Source organism: Cetorhinus maximus, chromosome 4 (genome assembly GCF_964194155.1).
Source record: "Cetorhinus maximus chromosome 4, sCetMax3.hap1.1, whole genome shotgun sequence".
In the NCBI taxonomy this organism is placed as follows: domain Eukaryota; kingdom Metazoa; phylum Chordata; class Chondrichthyes; order Lamniformes; family Cetorhinidae; genus Cetorhinus; species Cetorhinus maximus.
The window spans coordinates 112,635,971-112,653,709 of NC_135882.1; the positions used below are offsets into that span (position 1 = coordinate 112,635,971).

General features: G+C 43.2%; 1 protein-coding gene across 1 annotated transcript in view; it reads left to right on the forward strand.

Annotated features, from left to right (window-relative positions):
* Window positions 1-3,462: 3,462 nt before the first annotated feature.
* LOC144679818 (EMILIN-2-like) overlaps window positions 3,463-17,739 on the forward strand; it is a 75,249-nt gene continuing 60,972 nt past the window's right edge. Inside the window, exons 1-3 of the mRNA XM_078540636.1 lie at window positions 3,463-4,106; window positions 4,596-4,721; window positions 13,804-13,970. Coding sequence (XP_078396762.1) covers window positions 3,937-4,106; window positions 4,596-4,721; window positions 13,804-13,970 — 463 coding nt within the window. The 5' untranslated portion in view covers window positions 3,463-3,936. The remainder of the gene's footprint in view (window positions 4,107-4,595; window positions 4,722-13,803; window positions 13,971-17,739) is intronic.

The following is a 17,739-nucleotide window of genomic DNA, read 5'->3' on the forward strand; positions in this document are numbered from 1 at the left end:
TGGTGGGTTCTGCACCACTCTGTCCAATGATAATGTAGTGTTGTGTAAGAAGTTTATTTTTAACCTTTTGAATCCTATTTAAGTTAAATGTTAAAGGGGAGAGGCAACGGGCAGAATTTTCCGTGCCCACTGGTCTCGGGCATCATGGTGGGTGTGAGTGGACAATATGGCCGGAAGGCCAAAAATCAGTTTCATGGCGTCATCAAACTGGTTTCCAAACATTGCTCTGTCTGTCAATGGTGGGCTGCATTTCCCGCTGCAGCACATTGGGAACTTCATTGTAATACATCTGCATATCATTATAAGCCCAGCTGACCGGAATCGACCCCCCATGCTGGATCATCCGAGCACCACGCCGACATGTTTCACAACTATACACGAGCGACATGCAGTTGGTGAGCTTCACTTTACTCGGGACTTTGAGGCTTGTTTGTCTACTGTGCTTCGGGCAGCACTCGTGGTCATCAATGCCAGGCTTCACAGGCAGCACCACATCACTCTGAGGGGGCTCACGGACAGGTCTCTACTTACGAGACCAGCCATAAGGTGGGGGTTGATTTTCAATGGCTGCAGGGCTATGAATTGCTTGGGGAAGGGGGAGAAGTGGCCGCAAGCAAGGGAAGAGGCTGCAGGACTGGGGAACTACTGGGGAATGGGGGTATCCCAGGGTGTGTGTGGGGGCATATGTTGATCTGTGCAAGTGGCCTCAAGATGGTGAGGGCTGAGGAGGCAGTCTCCAGAGGAGATGTGAGCGTGTGTGTGAGAATGGGTGGTGATGTCCCTTGAGCTGGCGGTGAGTGAGATGCTAGTGAATGTGTGATGGGCATGTGAGTGTGAGAGTTTAGAGTGATGAGATGGTTTCCATACCCTGGTGGCACGGATGAGATCATTTGTCCTTTCTGCACCGGATGGCAAGCCTCTTGTGAGCAGCGTTGACACTGACCACCTCTGCCATTGCCTCCCAAGCCAGAGTGGTGACACTAATGGGCCTCCTGCAACCAGAGCAGGGGTAGAGGACATCGCGGTGGGCTCCAAACGCATCCAGAAGGCATCCCAGGGGTGCATCACGGAATCAGGGGACTGCAGTCTTCTTGCCTTTCGGGGCCATGTCTTCTGTGCAGCAGTCCTGGGCTGGAAGCACTGAGAGGTGTGTGCACTTTAAGTACGGCACCCGGCATGAGGAAGTGGCGAGGTGTCGGTGTGGTGGGCGAATGAAAGCCCACTTGCCATCAAAATGGCGTATTTCCCAGGAATGCATGATTAATGAGGTGGGATAGGGACAATACCACTTCTAATATGTACAGTGTGTACCATCTACAAGATACACTGCAGGAATTCACCAAGGTTCCTTAGACAGCACTTTCCAAACCCAAGGCCACTACCATCTAAAAGGACAAGGGCAGCAGATAGATGGGAACGCCACCACCTGGAAGTTCCCCTCCAAGTCACTCACCATCCTGACTTGGGAATATATCACCATTCCTTCACTGTCGCTGGGTCAAAATTCTGGAAATCCCTTCCTAACAGCACTATGGGTGTACCTCCAACACATGGGGCTGAATTTTGCCGTCGGCAAGCAGGGGGTGGGGCCCGCTCGCCGATGCGCAAAATGAACCCCCGACGTCATCCCGCCCCATTTAAAGCTTCATGAAGGCGGGCCCACAGCAAAATCAGCTGCAGGCCGGCAGACCTGTCAATGGCCAATCGAGGCCATTGACAGGATCATTAAAACAATTAAAGGACCTGCCCGTCCAACCTTAAGGTTAGCGGGCAGGCCAGGAGCCCCGGTGGGGAATAGAAAAAACATGAAACCTCATCCACCGACGGGATGAGATTTCATGCAGGGTTTAAAAAAGTTTAATAAAGTTTTAGTGAAATTTATTAACATGTCACATGAGGGGGACATGTTAAGGATTTTTTTTTCTATTTTTACTGTTTTTACAACTGTCAGCGATCTCCCTGACGCATCACTTTGCCTCAGGTAGATGTGCGCTCTTTCATGCGCATGCGTGAAAGAGCGCACTCTCGCATTTGGGGAATCCCTCCCGCCTGCACAAGGAATGCATAGCGCTTCCCGCCGAGCGTCACGCTGGACGGGCCTTAATTGGCCCTCCCACTTAAAATGGCGGCGCTGCCCACTTCTCCGGCAGGGAACGGGTCCGCCCGCTCGGAAGGCAGAAAATTCTGCCCATGGACTGCAGTGGTTCAAGGAGGCAGATCATCAGCACCTTCTCAAAGCCTATTAGGGATGGGTAATAAATGCTGGCCCAGGCAGCGAAGCCCACATCCCATGAATGAATTTTTAACAAGCCACCATTGCAACTGGTGGATAAAACATTCTTTTTCCTGCCTGCTACCGCAAATCTGGGACGATTCTGCCCAATGAGAATGTCAGCTCTCCACTAGTATTATAATGATTCAAAATTAATTTTTAAAAGTTCCCAGGTGGTCTTTTTTGAAAAAAATATTTTGCACTTGGCTGCACTTACACAAGACTGTGGTGGAGCACATACCACTTCTGGAAGTGATTTCTTGTACTAAAAGTTTTTGCATGAGCATTTCATTAGTTTAGATGGTGACATCCTATGGGTCGACAGACATTCGCTCTAAGATAAGGGAGTCAATTTTAGCAATGCAAATGTAGGAGTCCCACAAGGATATCACTCTTGTGTGAATTAAAGTAAATAAGCTGCAATTTTTACAAGGTCATAAAAGTGCAATTCATAGATTGCCATTTGGTCCACTGCAGCATACTTTCCCCAGTTACAATGAAAGATAATTGATCTGAAAAGTTAACTCTGTTTCTCTGTCCACCTGTGTTATCTAATCTGACCTGTTGAGTATTGCCCCTGTTTTCTGTTTTTATTTCAGATTTCCAGACTCTGCAGCATTTTGGTTTTGTGCAAACCAGCATAGGAAACTGCTCAAAGATAAAAACAAAAAGCTAAAAGCTACTGCGGATGCTGGAAATCCAAAACAGAACAAACTTCAGTTCTGCCGAAGGGTCATGAAGACTCGAAACGTTAACTGATTTCTTCTCCACCGATGCTGCCAGACCTGCTGAGTTTTTCCAGGTAATTCTGTTTTTGTTTAGGAAACTGCTCAACGCTGACACAAGTGATAGGATAACTGGCAGGTCAATTCGTTGAACCACTTCTCCTTAAATAGATTTCCTGGACTAACTTCAGCATGCATTTGTTCCCTAATTTTTTGCTTTGGCTAATGTTAACTTTAGAAGTTACACATTTCTGTAAAATATTTCAAATATCATGCTTAAATTGAATTACTAAATAAACGAGCAATTCCAACAAGATTACAAATGTGCTATTCTTATCTACAATTTACAACGAGCTAGATCCAAACAATGTTTCTTGGCAAACTAGTTCTGGGTTTATGGGAGTTACTTTCATGACGGACGTGGTGCGATCTGAAACAGAGTGAATTGGCATCCCGTTGACATTCCCTTTAGCTGATGTCTTAAGTCTCTCGTGTAATATTCGTAGTTTAGTTCTCTGCTCCAGCTTCTCTATGCACACACTCTCTATGCTGATGTAGTGAGGTTACCAGGCAGCCTCCCATCAAGTCATCGGGATGGGTCTTAAGCCAAGTTTTTTTTTAAACAAGAAGCAGAGTTCCTAGTGGTGTGTCTGAAACTCCAGTGCAGAAAGATTAACGTCATTCCGTAAAAAGATTCAGCCCAGAGCGACAGGAAAAGCCCGAGTCCAACGCAACTCTCCTCGCTGGAGGGGTCTCTTCATCATCTCTTCACAGGGCAGGTCCACTACAAGCCTGAACAGCCGAGCCTGCCCTCTCCAGCAAGCTGAAGCTTGGACTCTCCTGCAGTTCTGAAGACAAGGTTGGCCGTCGGCTCCGGTTTAAGCAATCGGTAATTCTGCCCAGAAAGGTAGAAATTGAAAAAAAAACTGTCCCGCTACAATGACCGGAAGAGTAGCTAAGAACGAGGCGATTTTGTTGAACTGGTCTTGGATTCTGATCAGCATTCTACTGTCTGATGTACAAGCAACTCTTGCATCTTCCAGATACAATCTATATTCCTCCAGATCCACACCCCAACAAGCTGCCAACAGACTCACAGGACGCAACAAGTAAGTCAACCCTTAGCCAGTCCACTTTGAAAAACTTTACTAGCAAGCAACGAACACAAGTATCCCTCCCTATACTTACACCAGCATCTTCTGAATCACTTTATATGTTGACTTTGCTAGTAAAATAAACTCGTGGGATTTTTTTAAACCTGCGATTAAATATGGCGAGCCAGTTGCTTTAAATTGATGGTAAGTCCCCTATTTTGTATCTATCACACCTTGAGCAGTTGATGGCTCCATTCGTAAAATTTATCCAAAATTTACACGTGTGGACCCTAATTCAAATCATACCTCTATCCTCGTTCAAAAAAAAAATCCCCGTCTCCCAGGTAGGAAAAGTCTGGCGCCTTGTCCTTGTTCTCAACGCGGGGGAGGGAGGGTGTTTTACTGTCGCGGCTGTAGACCTGCCCATGGCCAGGGGAGTTCTGGTATCTGTCGGCGAATCCCATCCCCTGTACTGATCTGTGGTTTGTTTCCCCCGCCCTGCAGGAACTGGTGTGCTTATATTGTAAAGAAGAATGTGACTTGTTCGGTGGTGGACGGTGCAGAAAGTTATATCAATACAGAATATCAGTCGTGTCCCTGGGGTCAGACCAACTGCCTCCCTGGCTTGGTGTAAGTATCCCTCTGGGATCGGGCATCTTTTACAGCTCCGGCTGATGGCAATTACAATCACAATAGCATTCCGCTATTGTCAGTCAGTGTTTCTCTGCTCTGGATCTCCCACACACTTCCTTTTCTTCTTAATCTAACAGGTAACTAAGAATTACAGAAACCCAACAATAAACAGTGTGTCATCCTACCTAATAAACTTATTATAAACTGATGTGCTTTGTTTATAGCTAAACAGCTGGACTAAATTTCGGCTACGTTGTAGGGTAAACACCAAATTACAAACCGCAAAACCATTTGTTTCCGAATTACAAATTCCCAGACGTCAAGATGAAAAATATCAGAAAAAAATTAAATATTAATACAGCTGGTAGTATGGGGTGTCCTTAGCATTAATGCGGTAACGCCCAGATCCAGTGCGTCTGGCCACGTTTAGAAATTCTGACATCCAAGGGGTCTAATCCATAAATTAAACTCGTCCACTTTATCATGGAGTCAGACAGAGGCACCAATCCGCTTATCTCAATGCAAACGCCGAGCGGAGTTTGAGACATTGCCTCCTCCTCCTCTAAATGCAGACATCATCGACAAGCTGATTTCAGTGCTAGCCCATAGACTTGGATTCTCCCCACCCCCTCTCCGAGATTCCACTTCCTCCCAAAGCTGATTTAGGACCTTTTTAAAAATGAGCACACACTTCCAAAACTACCCACTCTGTCCTGCCTGATAGCAGAAGTTTCTAGACGGCCTTTGGCGCCAGTGCCGAATGCTGATTGGTAGTGGGATGTCACAGTACCTTTAGGGCGTGGTATCATTTCATTTCAGCATTTTGGCTACTTTCACAGTTTGGAGGTCTGGAGAATGACTTGTCGGTATCATTCCGTGTAATTAGATTGCTAACACTGGCTCTTTTATCCCAAGGGCAGCAATGGAGACCCTCAGAAATGCTACAGAGATAAGGAAAGCTTTAGCAATATAAACATGCACGAATTTTACCTCCCTACAAGTTGAACCATTGAAGGATCAGGTGTAAAACACCTTCAAAGGTTGTACTATAGACACATCAGAGCATTAAATCTTGACACTTTACACAGGTCAGCAGATTTATGCCTTGCTCTAGTGGTAATACTGTGGCCTTCTATGCATACTGCACATGCACCAAATTACAGGAAAAACCAGCATATCCACAGTGGGTGGTTGACTTCACCCAGCCACATTCACCAAAGTCTATTTACCCAAGATCAGACTCTTGTTAGTAATTAGTTGCTCAAATTTCTGTGTGCATCATGTGTTGAGGCTACAACACTGATTAGTTACCATGGCGATATGCCATGTCACCTGAACCACTATCTGATATTTTGGACAAAAACAGAATTACCTGGAAAAACTCAGCAGGTCTGGCAGCATCGGTGGAGAAGAAATCAGTTAACCTTTCGAGTCTTCACGACCCTTCGGCAGAACTGAAGCATAGTTAGGAGAAAGGTGAAGTATAAGCTGGTTTAAGGTGGGGGGGCGGGGGGAGAGAGAAGTTGAGGGTGTGGTGATTGTGGAGATAAGCAAGCAGTGATAGGAGCAGATAATCAAAAGATGTCACAGACAAAAGGATCAAAGAGGTGTTGAAGGTGGTGATATTTGTCTAAGAAAAGTGCTAATTAAGAATGGAAGACAGGACACTCAAGGTACAGCTCTAGTGGGGGTTGAGGAGTAGGGGGTGATGGAGGAGTGGACCAGGGTGTCCCGGAGGGAACGATCCCTACGGAATGCCGTCAGGGGGGGTGAAGGGAAGATGTGTTTGGTGGTGGCATCATGCTGGAGTTGGCGGAAATGGCGGAGGATGATCCTTTGAATGGTGGAAAACCTCGGTTAAGGAAGAAGGAGGACATGTCAGAGGAGCTGTTTTTGAAGGTAGCGTCATCAGAACAGATGTGACGGAGGCGAAGGAACTGAGAGAATGGGATGGAGTCCTTACAGGAAGCGGGGTGTGAGGAGATGTAGTCGAGGTAGCTGTGGGAGTCGGTAGGCTTTTCCATCCACGGTCGTTGACAGGGCCCTCAACCGTGTCCGGCCCATATCCCGCGCATCCTCACGCCTTCTCCTGCTTCCCAGAAACATGATAGGGTCCCCCTTGTCCTCACTTATCACCCCACCAGCATCCGCATTCAAAGGATCATCCCACCTATGGCACCTCCCCATGCCCACACAGAAGATGCAACACCTGCCCCTTCACTTCCTCTCTCCTCACCGTCCAAGGGCCCAAACACTCCTTTCAAGTGAAGCAGCATTTCACTTGCATTTCCCCTAACTTAGTCTACTGCATTCGTTGCTCCCAATGCGGTCTCCTCTACATTGGAGAGACCAAACGCAAACTGGGCGACCGCTTTGCAGAACACCTGCGGTCTGTCCGCAAGAAAGACCCAAACCTCCCTGTCGCTTGCCATTTTAACACTCCACCCTGCTCTCTTGCCCACTTGTCTGTCCTTGGCTTGCTGCATTGTTCCAGTGAAGCCCAACGCAAACTGGAGGAACAGCACCTCATCTTCCGACTAGGCACTTTACAGCCTTCCGGGCTGAATATTGAATTCAACAACTTTAGATCTTAAACTCCCCCTCCCCCCCTCCCCACCCCGTTTCTCCCCTCTCCCTTTTTTTTCAATAATTTATATAGATTCTTCTTTTCCCACCTATTTCCATTATTTTTAAATCTAAAACTAAAACTTTGTTAGTCTTTCCACCCCACCCCCACTAGAGCTGTACCTTGAGTGTCCTGTCTTCCATTCTTAATTAGCACTTTTCTTAGACAAATATCACCACCTTCAACACCTCTTTGATCCTTTTGTCTGTGACATCTTTTGATTATCTGCTCCTATCACTGCTTGCTTATCTCCACAATCACCACACCCTCAACTTCTCTCTCCCCCCGCCCCCCCACCTTAAACCAGCTTATACTTCACCTTTCTCCTAACTATGCTTCAGTTCTGCCGAAGGGTCGTGAAGACTCGAAAGGTTAACTGATTTCTTCTCCACCGATGCTGCCAGACCTGCTGAGTTTTTCCAGGTAATTCTGTTTTTGTTTTGGATTTCCAGCATCCGCAGTAGCTTTTAGCTTTTTGTTTTTATATCTGATATTTTGGGACTGGCCAGATGGAACTCAATTGTTCTTTGGGCCAGTGCATTCATCAATACTTTCCTTGGTCTGCTCATCACCACCCCAGTAACACTGAATTTTTTGTTTGGTAATTTGGGGTGAGAATAGGTGTAGATTTGGTGGCAAATTCCTAGAACAATAATATAAATAATTTGACTTTAATGATTCCTTAATAATATTTAAGATTCAGAGTTGAAAACAAAAACTTTGCAAAAATCTTGTTCTTTAATCTGAGCATACTTAATTCATAGGGCAGAGTTTTATGGGCCCCCTGCTTGTAAGTTTGCAGGTGGTTGGGGGTGGGGGGCCTGCTATTTAACTCCCTAGGTGGCCATCTGCTGTCCTCCCACCCACCCCCAATCTGTCTGCAATTTTACGGGGGTGGGGGTGCAAACGAGGCCCAGGCCAATCCACTTGCCCTCCTTCATCTCAACTGAGGCCCTTAAGGCTGCTTCCCGTCCAGCCTCAATTTTGAGATCAGGGATATTGTGTAAACCCAGCAGGTTACCCTGCTTGGGCTGGGGAGGGCTCCTCCATCTTTCCTGATTGGGAGACCCCCTTCCCACCTCCTGTAGGGGTTCCCCTTTTCCCTCAGAGGCCCTCCCCACACTCAAGTTCGTGACACCAGATTCGCAAGTGTATGGCTTGAACAGAATGACTGGTGAGACAAGTTTCTTCTGACAATTCACATTTACTTTATTGAATCACCCATAACCCCACAGTACAAAACCCAAAATTTTAAACAACCTTTTCCCAGTACCTGACACAAAGTCACCACGACTCAGTTAAAACTTACAAAAACACAGGCAAAACACCACGTCCTATCCTGAAGCCTTGAGAAAAAAACCCTCAGACCAATATCACCAAGATATGGCTGCAGCAAGTTACAAGGTACCGGCAAAAAAACACCAAGTTTTCGCCTCAAACCTTCACAAAACCCTCAGACCAATATCACTACGATCTCGCAGAAACTTATAAACCCCAACATGGTTGGTCTGTCCAGTGTTGGCTGTAGGCCTGAGTCAAGGTGACCAAACTGGGCTCTTCTTCTGACTGCAGCCCAAAACCTTCAGGCCACGATATGGCTGAAAACATTTACAATCCCCAAGACGGCTGGTTTGTCCAGTGTTGACTGTTGGCCTGAGTCAAGGTGACCAAACTTCACCCTTCTTCCAGCTGCAGCCCAGATGCTCAGATCTGCTCTGTTTTTATAACAATTTAACTCACAAGTCAAAACATATTTCCTGTCGCTCCAATGCCCATTTAGTTGATTCCACGCAAAGCCCAGACAAATGTCATCTGCTCCTGCTGGTTGAAACAATACAGGGTTTTCGATGGAAGATGTATTTAGATGAATATTATCAGTTCTCATTGAATGAGCAATTCTGCTGCTGTTTGAGGTGGCCCAGTTCCAGCACAGTAACAGCACTTGGCTCCAAAGTTAATGACCCTATTCCAGTCTGTGGTGGGTGAATAATTCCTTGAGCGTATTGTATTGATGATATGTCCTTTGTACCATTGTATTGGGTAATCAGACTTCTTGATCATGTTAATCAATGTCCAAAGCCTTTCGACGAATCACTGTGTTTTCACTAAATGTCCGAATTAACCCCTTGCTGCCCAGCCCTGTACTGCTGACTGCAGTTTTATATTCTTAAAATTTATAGTTCCAATCATGAGGTCAAAACATGTCGGTGCGTTTGAAATTATGTTCCATAAATTTCCCAGTTGGAGGGGATTTTGATTCTACGCCCACAAGGTCTCCTCCACCATCCCAAGGTGTTCCGTCCCTCTGGCCTCTCCATCAAGATCCCCAGCCCCCTCTGCCCCCACCCCGGTTCCTCCCGTGACATCCCCAGCTCCATACTGGCTCTGCCACTTAGACTGGTAGGCCTGTCTGTAGCCCCAGTAGTGGCCACTGCTCTCAGTGACTCTGCTGGGAATACAGAGTTGCCAGTCAATCAGATTGACTAACAGCTCCCTGAGGCAGGACTTCCACTAGAGGGTCGGAATTCCAGCCTCCATCTAATTAACGCTCCTCAGAGCATCTCTTCCACCGGCGGGGTGGGAAATCCCATTAAATTTTGCCCATAATTCCTTATATATATCTTTGTGATATTGAGACCATATTTCTTTATAAACAGATCTTACCCGGGGCAGAATGAGGGGCCTTAACTGTTAGCCTCAGCAACCTTCATGAGTGAGGAGAAAACTAGTCAGTATTTCCACCCCTGATTGCTATGCAGAAAACCCTGCAGGAAGATGCTAGTGTGTGGAGATGGAGAAAGCAGAGGACCAGAATTGGCTGAGATGTCCTCCATTATTGTAGCGTGCTAACACTTGTTAACCAGACTCACGCATGAAGCATTGTCAGTTGGGCAGGTATTTGGGGACTGAAAGTGTCCATTGTCTCTAGGAACCAGTTCCTTCAGGACAGGAGGGTAGAAGATTGAGAAGAAAATGTTGACTATAGTAATTAGTTTTTTAAACCACAACGTTCCTTGGAAGTAATGAACATTTGTACTGTTAAAACATTTCAAGGGAATGATATGCTTTAAAGTGGTTGCCTCTGCTGTAAAATTGCCAGGAAAATGTTGTGTTTAGCATCATAAAATTCCTCCATATTGCAAATACTTCACAACAACTTTGAAATCTTGTGAGTTGTGTTGCTGAATTCTTCTTGACTCTATTATACCATAAAAGTGGCAATGATTTTCCCTTTTAATGCATTCCCATTTTAATTCCCTATGAACTTCAAAAGTACCTCATTGGCTGTGAACTACCTTGGGAGGTCCTGAGGTCATGAAATGCTGTATATAAATACAAGTTATTAGTGTTGGCAGTAAAATCTCTAACATTGTAATTCAATTACTAACAAAAATATACAATGTAAGTGTTACCTTAGTAGGGCCTCTATGTAAATCATGAACAGGATGAGCTGACTCCAGCTGTATGTTTCTGCCCACCTGCATCTTGACCTCTTTCCCAGGGTGACAATGAGTAATCTGTCACAGCTTTCCTTTCTGGCTCATCTTGACACTCGAGGAGTGTGAATATGAATAATTAAAATATTTCATACATAAAATATTAAAAAACATAGAAACTGCAGGATGACAATAATACACTCAGTCTAAAAGAGAGAAATGCCGCTTTAAAATAATTCCCTTCTGCTCCATATGCATTGGATGCAAAAGTTTCATGTCTGTGTTGAGCTAAACTTTCCTGCCTGAATGGAATAGGTTTGATCAGATAGAGAGTCTCTCCAAGGGAAATCCTTTCAAATTCTCCAGGGCATTTCTGTGGTTTAACTCTGTAATTAGAACTGATAAGAAGCCAGTTGGAATGGACAGCTGAAGGAATTGCTATAAAGTGAAATACCTTTTAATCATTCTGTGGCCCCATACCCTTCAGCTAATTACAAGAAGCATCAGCTTCAGAGAAATAATTAAGAAATTATATATAAATGCTTGCAGATTAGATATGGTTAACCACTCGAGTGCTGAAATGTAAGTTAGCAATCTTCCTTTAAAAAGTTCCATTCATTAAATAGATTTGCCTACTATGGTGCTTCAGAGACTTGTGACTCTAGGCAACAAATTCTTAGATCAATGAGATTAGAGATTCTCAAAGATGTAAGGAACACTTACACTGCAAGGGTTAGCAGGAAGAATAAGTTTTCCACATCCTCACTGTACAGACTAACAGTGATTTAGTGGTGTGCACATTATATGACTTGCATCATAGCATTATTTTGTTTGAGCGTATCTTGTGTACTCTGAACAGTATATACAAACATACGAATTAGGAGCAGGAGTAAGCCATCGGCCCCTCAAGCTTGCTCTGCAATTCAATAAGATCATGGCTAACACGATTGTAATCTCAAGTCCATATTGCCAACTACCCCCAATAACCTTTTACCCCCTTGCTTATCAAGAATCTATCTACCTCTGCTTTAAAAATGTTCAAAGACTCTGCTTCCATTGCCTTTTGAGGAACAGTATTACAGCAGACAGACAATCAAAGCAAATATGTCTAAGCATGCAGTGTTTGAAAAGTGCTGCATAAATAATCAAGGGAACATAATGAACAGACTGCAGTTTGTTTCATGCCTTTCCTATTTTTTCATGGTTACTCAGTAATCACCCATACTGATGTGTTGATCCTGCATGCTTTTTCTTCTATGAAGTGTGGCTAAAGTCTAAGAAAGGTAAATAATTCAGCAATTAATGTTCAGATTTTGGGGTTACCTCAATATGCGATTTAGTTTGAAAGCTAAACTCTATTTTCTTAACCCTATGTAGATTGGGATCAGTAAAAAAAAATAAATTGTATAATGTTTGTGTGTGTATCTATATACAATACATGGCAATAAAATAAAACAAATATGGAAAATGACAGACAATAAAAATGTGTTTGGGGATGAATTAGATTATATTATCATTGAAATAAATGCTTGTTTTATATAAAATCTAACCCATGAACTTTCTTCTTAGAAGGTCCCAATGTGACCTAATGGAATGTGATAAATATTTTAGGCATAGATAATATTTAACTGGGACGCATTTTTGTTTTCCAATTGTGTTAATGATTTGGGTATGGAAATAAGGAATGTTAGTAAAGTTTGCTGATATTTAATTTGGAGGCATGTTGAATTGTGAGCAAGAATGCAGGAGCGTATAGATGTTAATTGAATGGGCACATAGGTGGCAGATACCGCTCAATACATAGAACTATGAGGTAGTACATTTTTGGAAAAAGAGCAGCAGAAGATAATTCCTGAATTTTGTAAGTCAATGACAAAATGGCAACACTTGACACTAATCTCAAAGAAAGCTGCCCATAACAATCTAATGGTCTCAATGGTGTGGATTTCACCTTTCCCGATGTTAATTTGAATCAATGCACCAACCAAGGGGACCTCCAGGAGTCCAGCAACAGTGATGTCATCAACCAGGGTAAGCAGCCAAATAACATTAAAGAAGTCTCACAGACAGCAAACCAAGAAGTTTAAAGTGCTGATTATCCTTCACATTTTAATATAATTTTACACAGAGTCAAAAAATAATTGAGACACGCACATAGGATTAATGTAGAAACTGAAATATCAAACTAACTTAAAACATCATTATTTAAAAATGTTTGAATTTTTTTTATCATAATGCAGAAATTTAACATTCCACAAATATAAAATTAGTTTTTCCAGGGCCAGAGATGTTGTTCATTAGTAACTATGTACTTAATTAGTTGTTAAAAAGCCAGTTACACTTCATTTATCAAGATGTAACTTCTTCAAGGGTTTTTGCAGCCAGACTAATAGCATAAAAGTGAAAGTTCTTGTCACTTTGGTGATTTCTAACTGATTACAATCTACAGAGACTTCAACAGTGCACTCAATGGGGAAGCATGGAATTCCTGACAGAAACCTCTGGATTTTCACAGTTAACTGTGCATGTTTTAGCCCCAGCAGTTGCTGTTAGCTTCAGAGAAGCAATGATAAGGAACACTGACAATTTTGTCATTATGACAGCTGTAAACTCCAGACTATACTCTAAATGGTAAGAATTTTGACAGAATGAGGGCCATATGGTTGTTGATACATTAAAGAAAGGAAGAGCAGTAACAAAAGCAAATATATTCTGGATTTCATCGTGAGCCATTAAGTTTAAGGGAAGGAAATTATGCTAAATTTGTAAAACACATTGGCTAGGCCACTGCTGAATAATACAATGGAAAAACATTGGGGTCATGGAAAGGAATCAATGAAGATTTGTTAAAATATGAGGATTAAGATCTCTAGTTCTGAAGAAAGGCCTGAAAAGTTTGTTTTTTCTCATGCAAACAGATTAGGATAACGGGAACCTAACAAGGGTCTTTAAGATTCTGTATACATATCTGTACTTATATTTCATGAATTATTTCTTCATGTGTTTTTCCAATTAGATATCGCACACAGTTTCGACCTACATATAAAGTTGCATATAAGGTGGTGACTCAGCTGGAGTGGAGGTGTTGCCCTGGATTTAAGGGTGAAGATTGCAAGAATGGCCAATCAGGACAGACTGCAACTTTTCCTCTGCCATCTCCTGCCTCCAGACAAAGGAATCTTGGTAAGATTATGATTTGCGCCTGATTATTACTTTATAGTATTACTAAATGAGATCATGCTAAATTAGGGACATCTTTGCAAAATTATAGATAAATTGTTTGAAAATTGCACTTGATAAAACCTTCCTCACAGCTTATCTAGATCACCAATGTATCAAAACCATCATTATGTACCAAAGCAGTCAGTTTTCAGTGCAATCTGGACTTGGCATGTGTTTTATCTATTTGAAATCATCTCTTGGTTGCTGTAGTTTAACTTGCATAAATAATTAAACAATTAAAAGGGAATAAGCTACTTTATATAAGGAATCCTACGGTTATGTGTCTCCATTCATAATGAGTAGCTTGTTTTGTTTAGTTTATATATTGGTTTTGTTTATATATTGGTTCTTTTTGATGTGGTAACTGTGGCCACTAAACAGGATGTCCATCTTTTAAACTAAGGTCCACTGCAAAAAATCCTCTCAGAAGAACAAAGCTAATGTGAAATCTAGAACAATTACTATTTGCACAGAGGATGCTGTAGAAAGTTAAGGAATTTAACTCATTCCTGATAATCTGCCAACATTTTGCTGGAGGCTTCAATTTCAACCTTTCCTTTAGTTGTCCAGGCACTGGAAATAGATTTTTCAAAAAATCTCTTTTGGTTGCCTTTTCTCCAACTACAGGTTCTCTGCTTTATGGTAGGATTGGTTAATGTGTAGTGTAAGGTTAATATAAGGCAGAACTTGATATTGAAATTGAAGAGGAGATGGTGGTGCAGTGGTAATGTCACTGGTCTTGAAATCCAGAGGTTCAGGCTGATGCTGTGAAATATGTGCTTACGTGCCATGGGACATGTACTATTGCAGCAGATGGAACTTAAATTTAATTCATAAATCTGGAATTGAAAGCTAATTTCAATAATGCTGCCGTAAAACTATTATTGATTGTCAAAAACCCACCTGGTTCACTAATGCTGTTTAGGGAAGGAAATCTGCGGTCCTTACCTGGCCATGCCTACATGTGCCTCTAGACCCACAGCATCGTGGTTGACTCTTAACTGCCCTCTGAAAACCTTGTAAGCCATCTCATTCGAGGGCAACTAGGGATGAGCAACAAATGCCAGTGACCCCCACATCCTGTGAAAAGAGTAAATAAAAATAAACATTTTACAGCTGGGTAAATTTCCTCATATGGTCAGCACTGGAGTGCTGCTTTGGGCTGCAGTAGAGTCCTTAAGTTGGAGTTTGGTGACTGAGAGAGTTTGGTGAGGAAGGAACAAGATGCTCCTTTGAGTACCGTGAGTTCGGTCGGGTAAGTATTTACTACCTTTATCGCTTATAGTTTTTAAGGTCTTATTTTGTGGTTCATCATTTGTAAGGGCATTTTTCTGTAACAACGAGGAGCAGGAAAGAAGGGCCCTAGAGTAATTGATATTATTTGATATTAAGTATCTTCCAAAAGGTTTAATTTAATTTAAAGGAGTAAGTCATGGTAGGAGAGCTCAAATCTGTGGTGTGCTCCTCCTGCTCTATGTGGGAAGCCGGGAACATTTCCAATGCCTGGGGCCAGCATGTGTGCAGGAAATGTCTCCAGCTGCAGCTCCTTGAAGCCCGGGTTTCGGAGCTGGAGCGGCAGACACTGTGGAGCATCCGTGAAACAGAGAGTATCATGGATAGCACGTATAGAGAGGCGGTCACACCGCAGGCTAAGAGTCCACAGGCAGGAAGGGAATGGGTGACCACCAGGCAGAGCAAGAGGACTAAACAGGCAGTGCAGGAATCTCCTGTGGCTATTCCGCTGCAAAACAGATATACCGCTTTGGATACTATTGAGGGGAATGGCCTCTCAGGGGAAAGCAGCAACAGCCAAATTCGTTGCACCACAGTTGGCTCTGCTGCAATAATGAGGAGGGGAATAAAAAGTGTGGGAATGCAATAGCTATAGGGGATTCAATTGTAAGGGGAATAGATAGGCATTTCTGTAGCCGCAAACGAGACTCCAGGATGGTCTGTTGCCTCCCTGGTGCTACGGTCAAGGATGTCTCAGAGCGGCTAGAGGACATTCTGAAGAGGGAGGGTGAACAGCCAGTGGTCGTGGTACACATTGGTACAAACGACATAGGTAAAAAAAGGGATGAGATCCTAAAAGCAGAATATAGGGAGTTAGGAAGTAAGTTGCAAAGTAGGACCTCAAAGGTAGTTATCTCAGGATTACTACCAGTGCCACGTGCTAGTCAGAGTAGAAATAGCAGGATATATCGGATGAATACGTGGCTGAAGAGATGGTGTGAGGGGGAGGGTTTCATATTCCTGGGACATTGGGACTGGTTCTGGGGGAGTTGGGACCAGTACAAACTAGAAGGGTTACACCTGGGCAGGTCCAGGACTGATGTCCTAGGGGGAGTATTTGCTAGAGTGGTTGGGGAGGGTTTAAACTAAAATGGAAGGGGTTTGGGAACCTATGCAAGGAATCAGAGGGGGAATCAAGGACAAGGACAAAAGACAGAAAGGCGAATGAGAAAAGTGATAGGCAGAGAAATCTAGGGTCGAGATCAAATAAATCAAACAGGGCCTCAGTGAAAAATAGTGGGAACGGGCCAAGTAATGTTAAAAAGACAAGCCTTAAGACTTTGTGCCTTAACATGAGGAGCATTCGCAATAAAGTAGATGAATTAACTGCACAACTAGATGTAAACAGGTGTGATATAGTCAGGATTATGGAGACATGGCTGCAGGGTGACCAGGGATGGGAACTGAATATCCAGGGGTATTCAGCATTTAGGAAAGACAGATAAAAAGGAAAAGGCGGTAGAGTTGCATTGCTGGTTAAAGAGGAAATTAACGCAATACTGAGGAAAGATATTAACCCCGACGATGTGGAATCTGTATGGATAGAGCTGAGAAACGCTAAGGGGCAAAAAAGGTTAGTGTATAGACCCCCAAACTGTGGTGATGTTGGGAATGGCATTAAACAGGAAATCAGAGATGCATGCAATAAAGGAACATCTGTAATTATGGGTGACTTTAATCTGAAATAGATTGGGCAAATCAAATTAGTAACAATACCGTAGAGGAGGAATTCCTGGAGTGTATACGGGATGTTTTTCAGGACTAATACGTTGAGGAACCAACTAGAGAACAGGCCATCCTAGATTGGGTATTGTGAAATGAGAAAGGAACAATTGGCAATCTAGTTGTGTGAGGCTCCTTGGGGGTGAGTAACCATAATATGATAGAATTCTTCATCAAGATGGAGAGTGACGTAGTTGATTCTGAGACTAGGGTCCTGAATCTTAATAAAGGAAACTGCGATGGTATGAGGCGCAAGCTGGCTATGATGTATTGGGAAACATTACTTAAAGGGATGATGGTGGATAGGCAATGGCAATGGTATTAGATCCAAGAAAGAGGCATACAAATTGGCTAAAATAACAACAGACCTGAGGATTGGGAGCAGTTTAGAATTCAGCAAAGGAGGACCAAGGGGTTGATAAAGAAGGAGAAAATAGAGTACGAGAGTTAACTTGCGGGGAACATAAAAACTGACTGTAAAGGTTTCTATAGGTATGTGAAGACAAATGTAGGTCCCCTACAGTCAGAATTTATAATGGGGAACAAAGAAATGGCTGACCAACTAAATACATACTTTGGTTCTGTCTTCACAAAGGAGAACACAAATAACATACCAGAAATGTTGGGGAACATAGGGTTTAGTGAGAGGGAGGAACTGAAAGAAATCAGTATTAGTAGGGAAATGGTGTTGGGGAAATTGATGCGATTGAAGGCC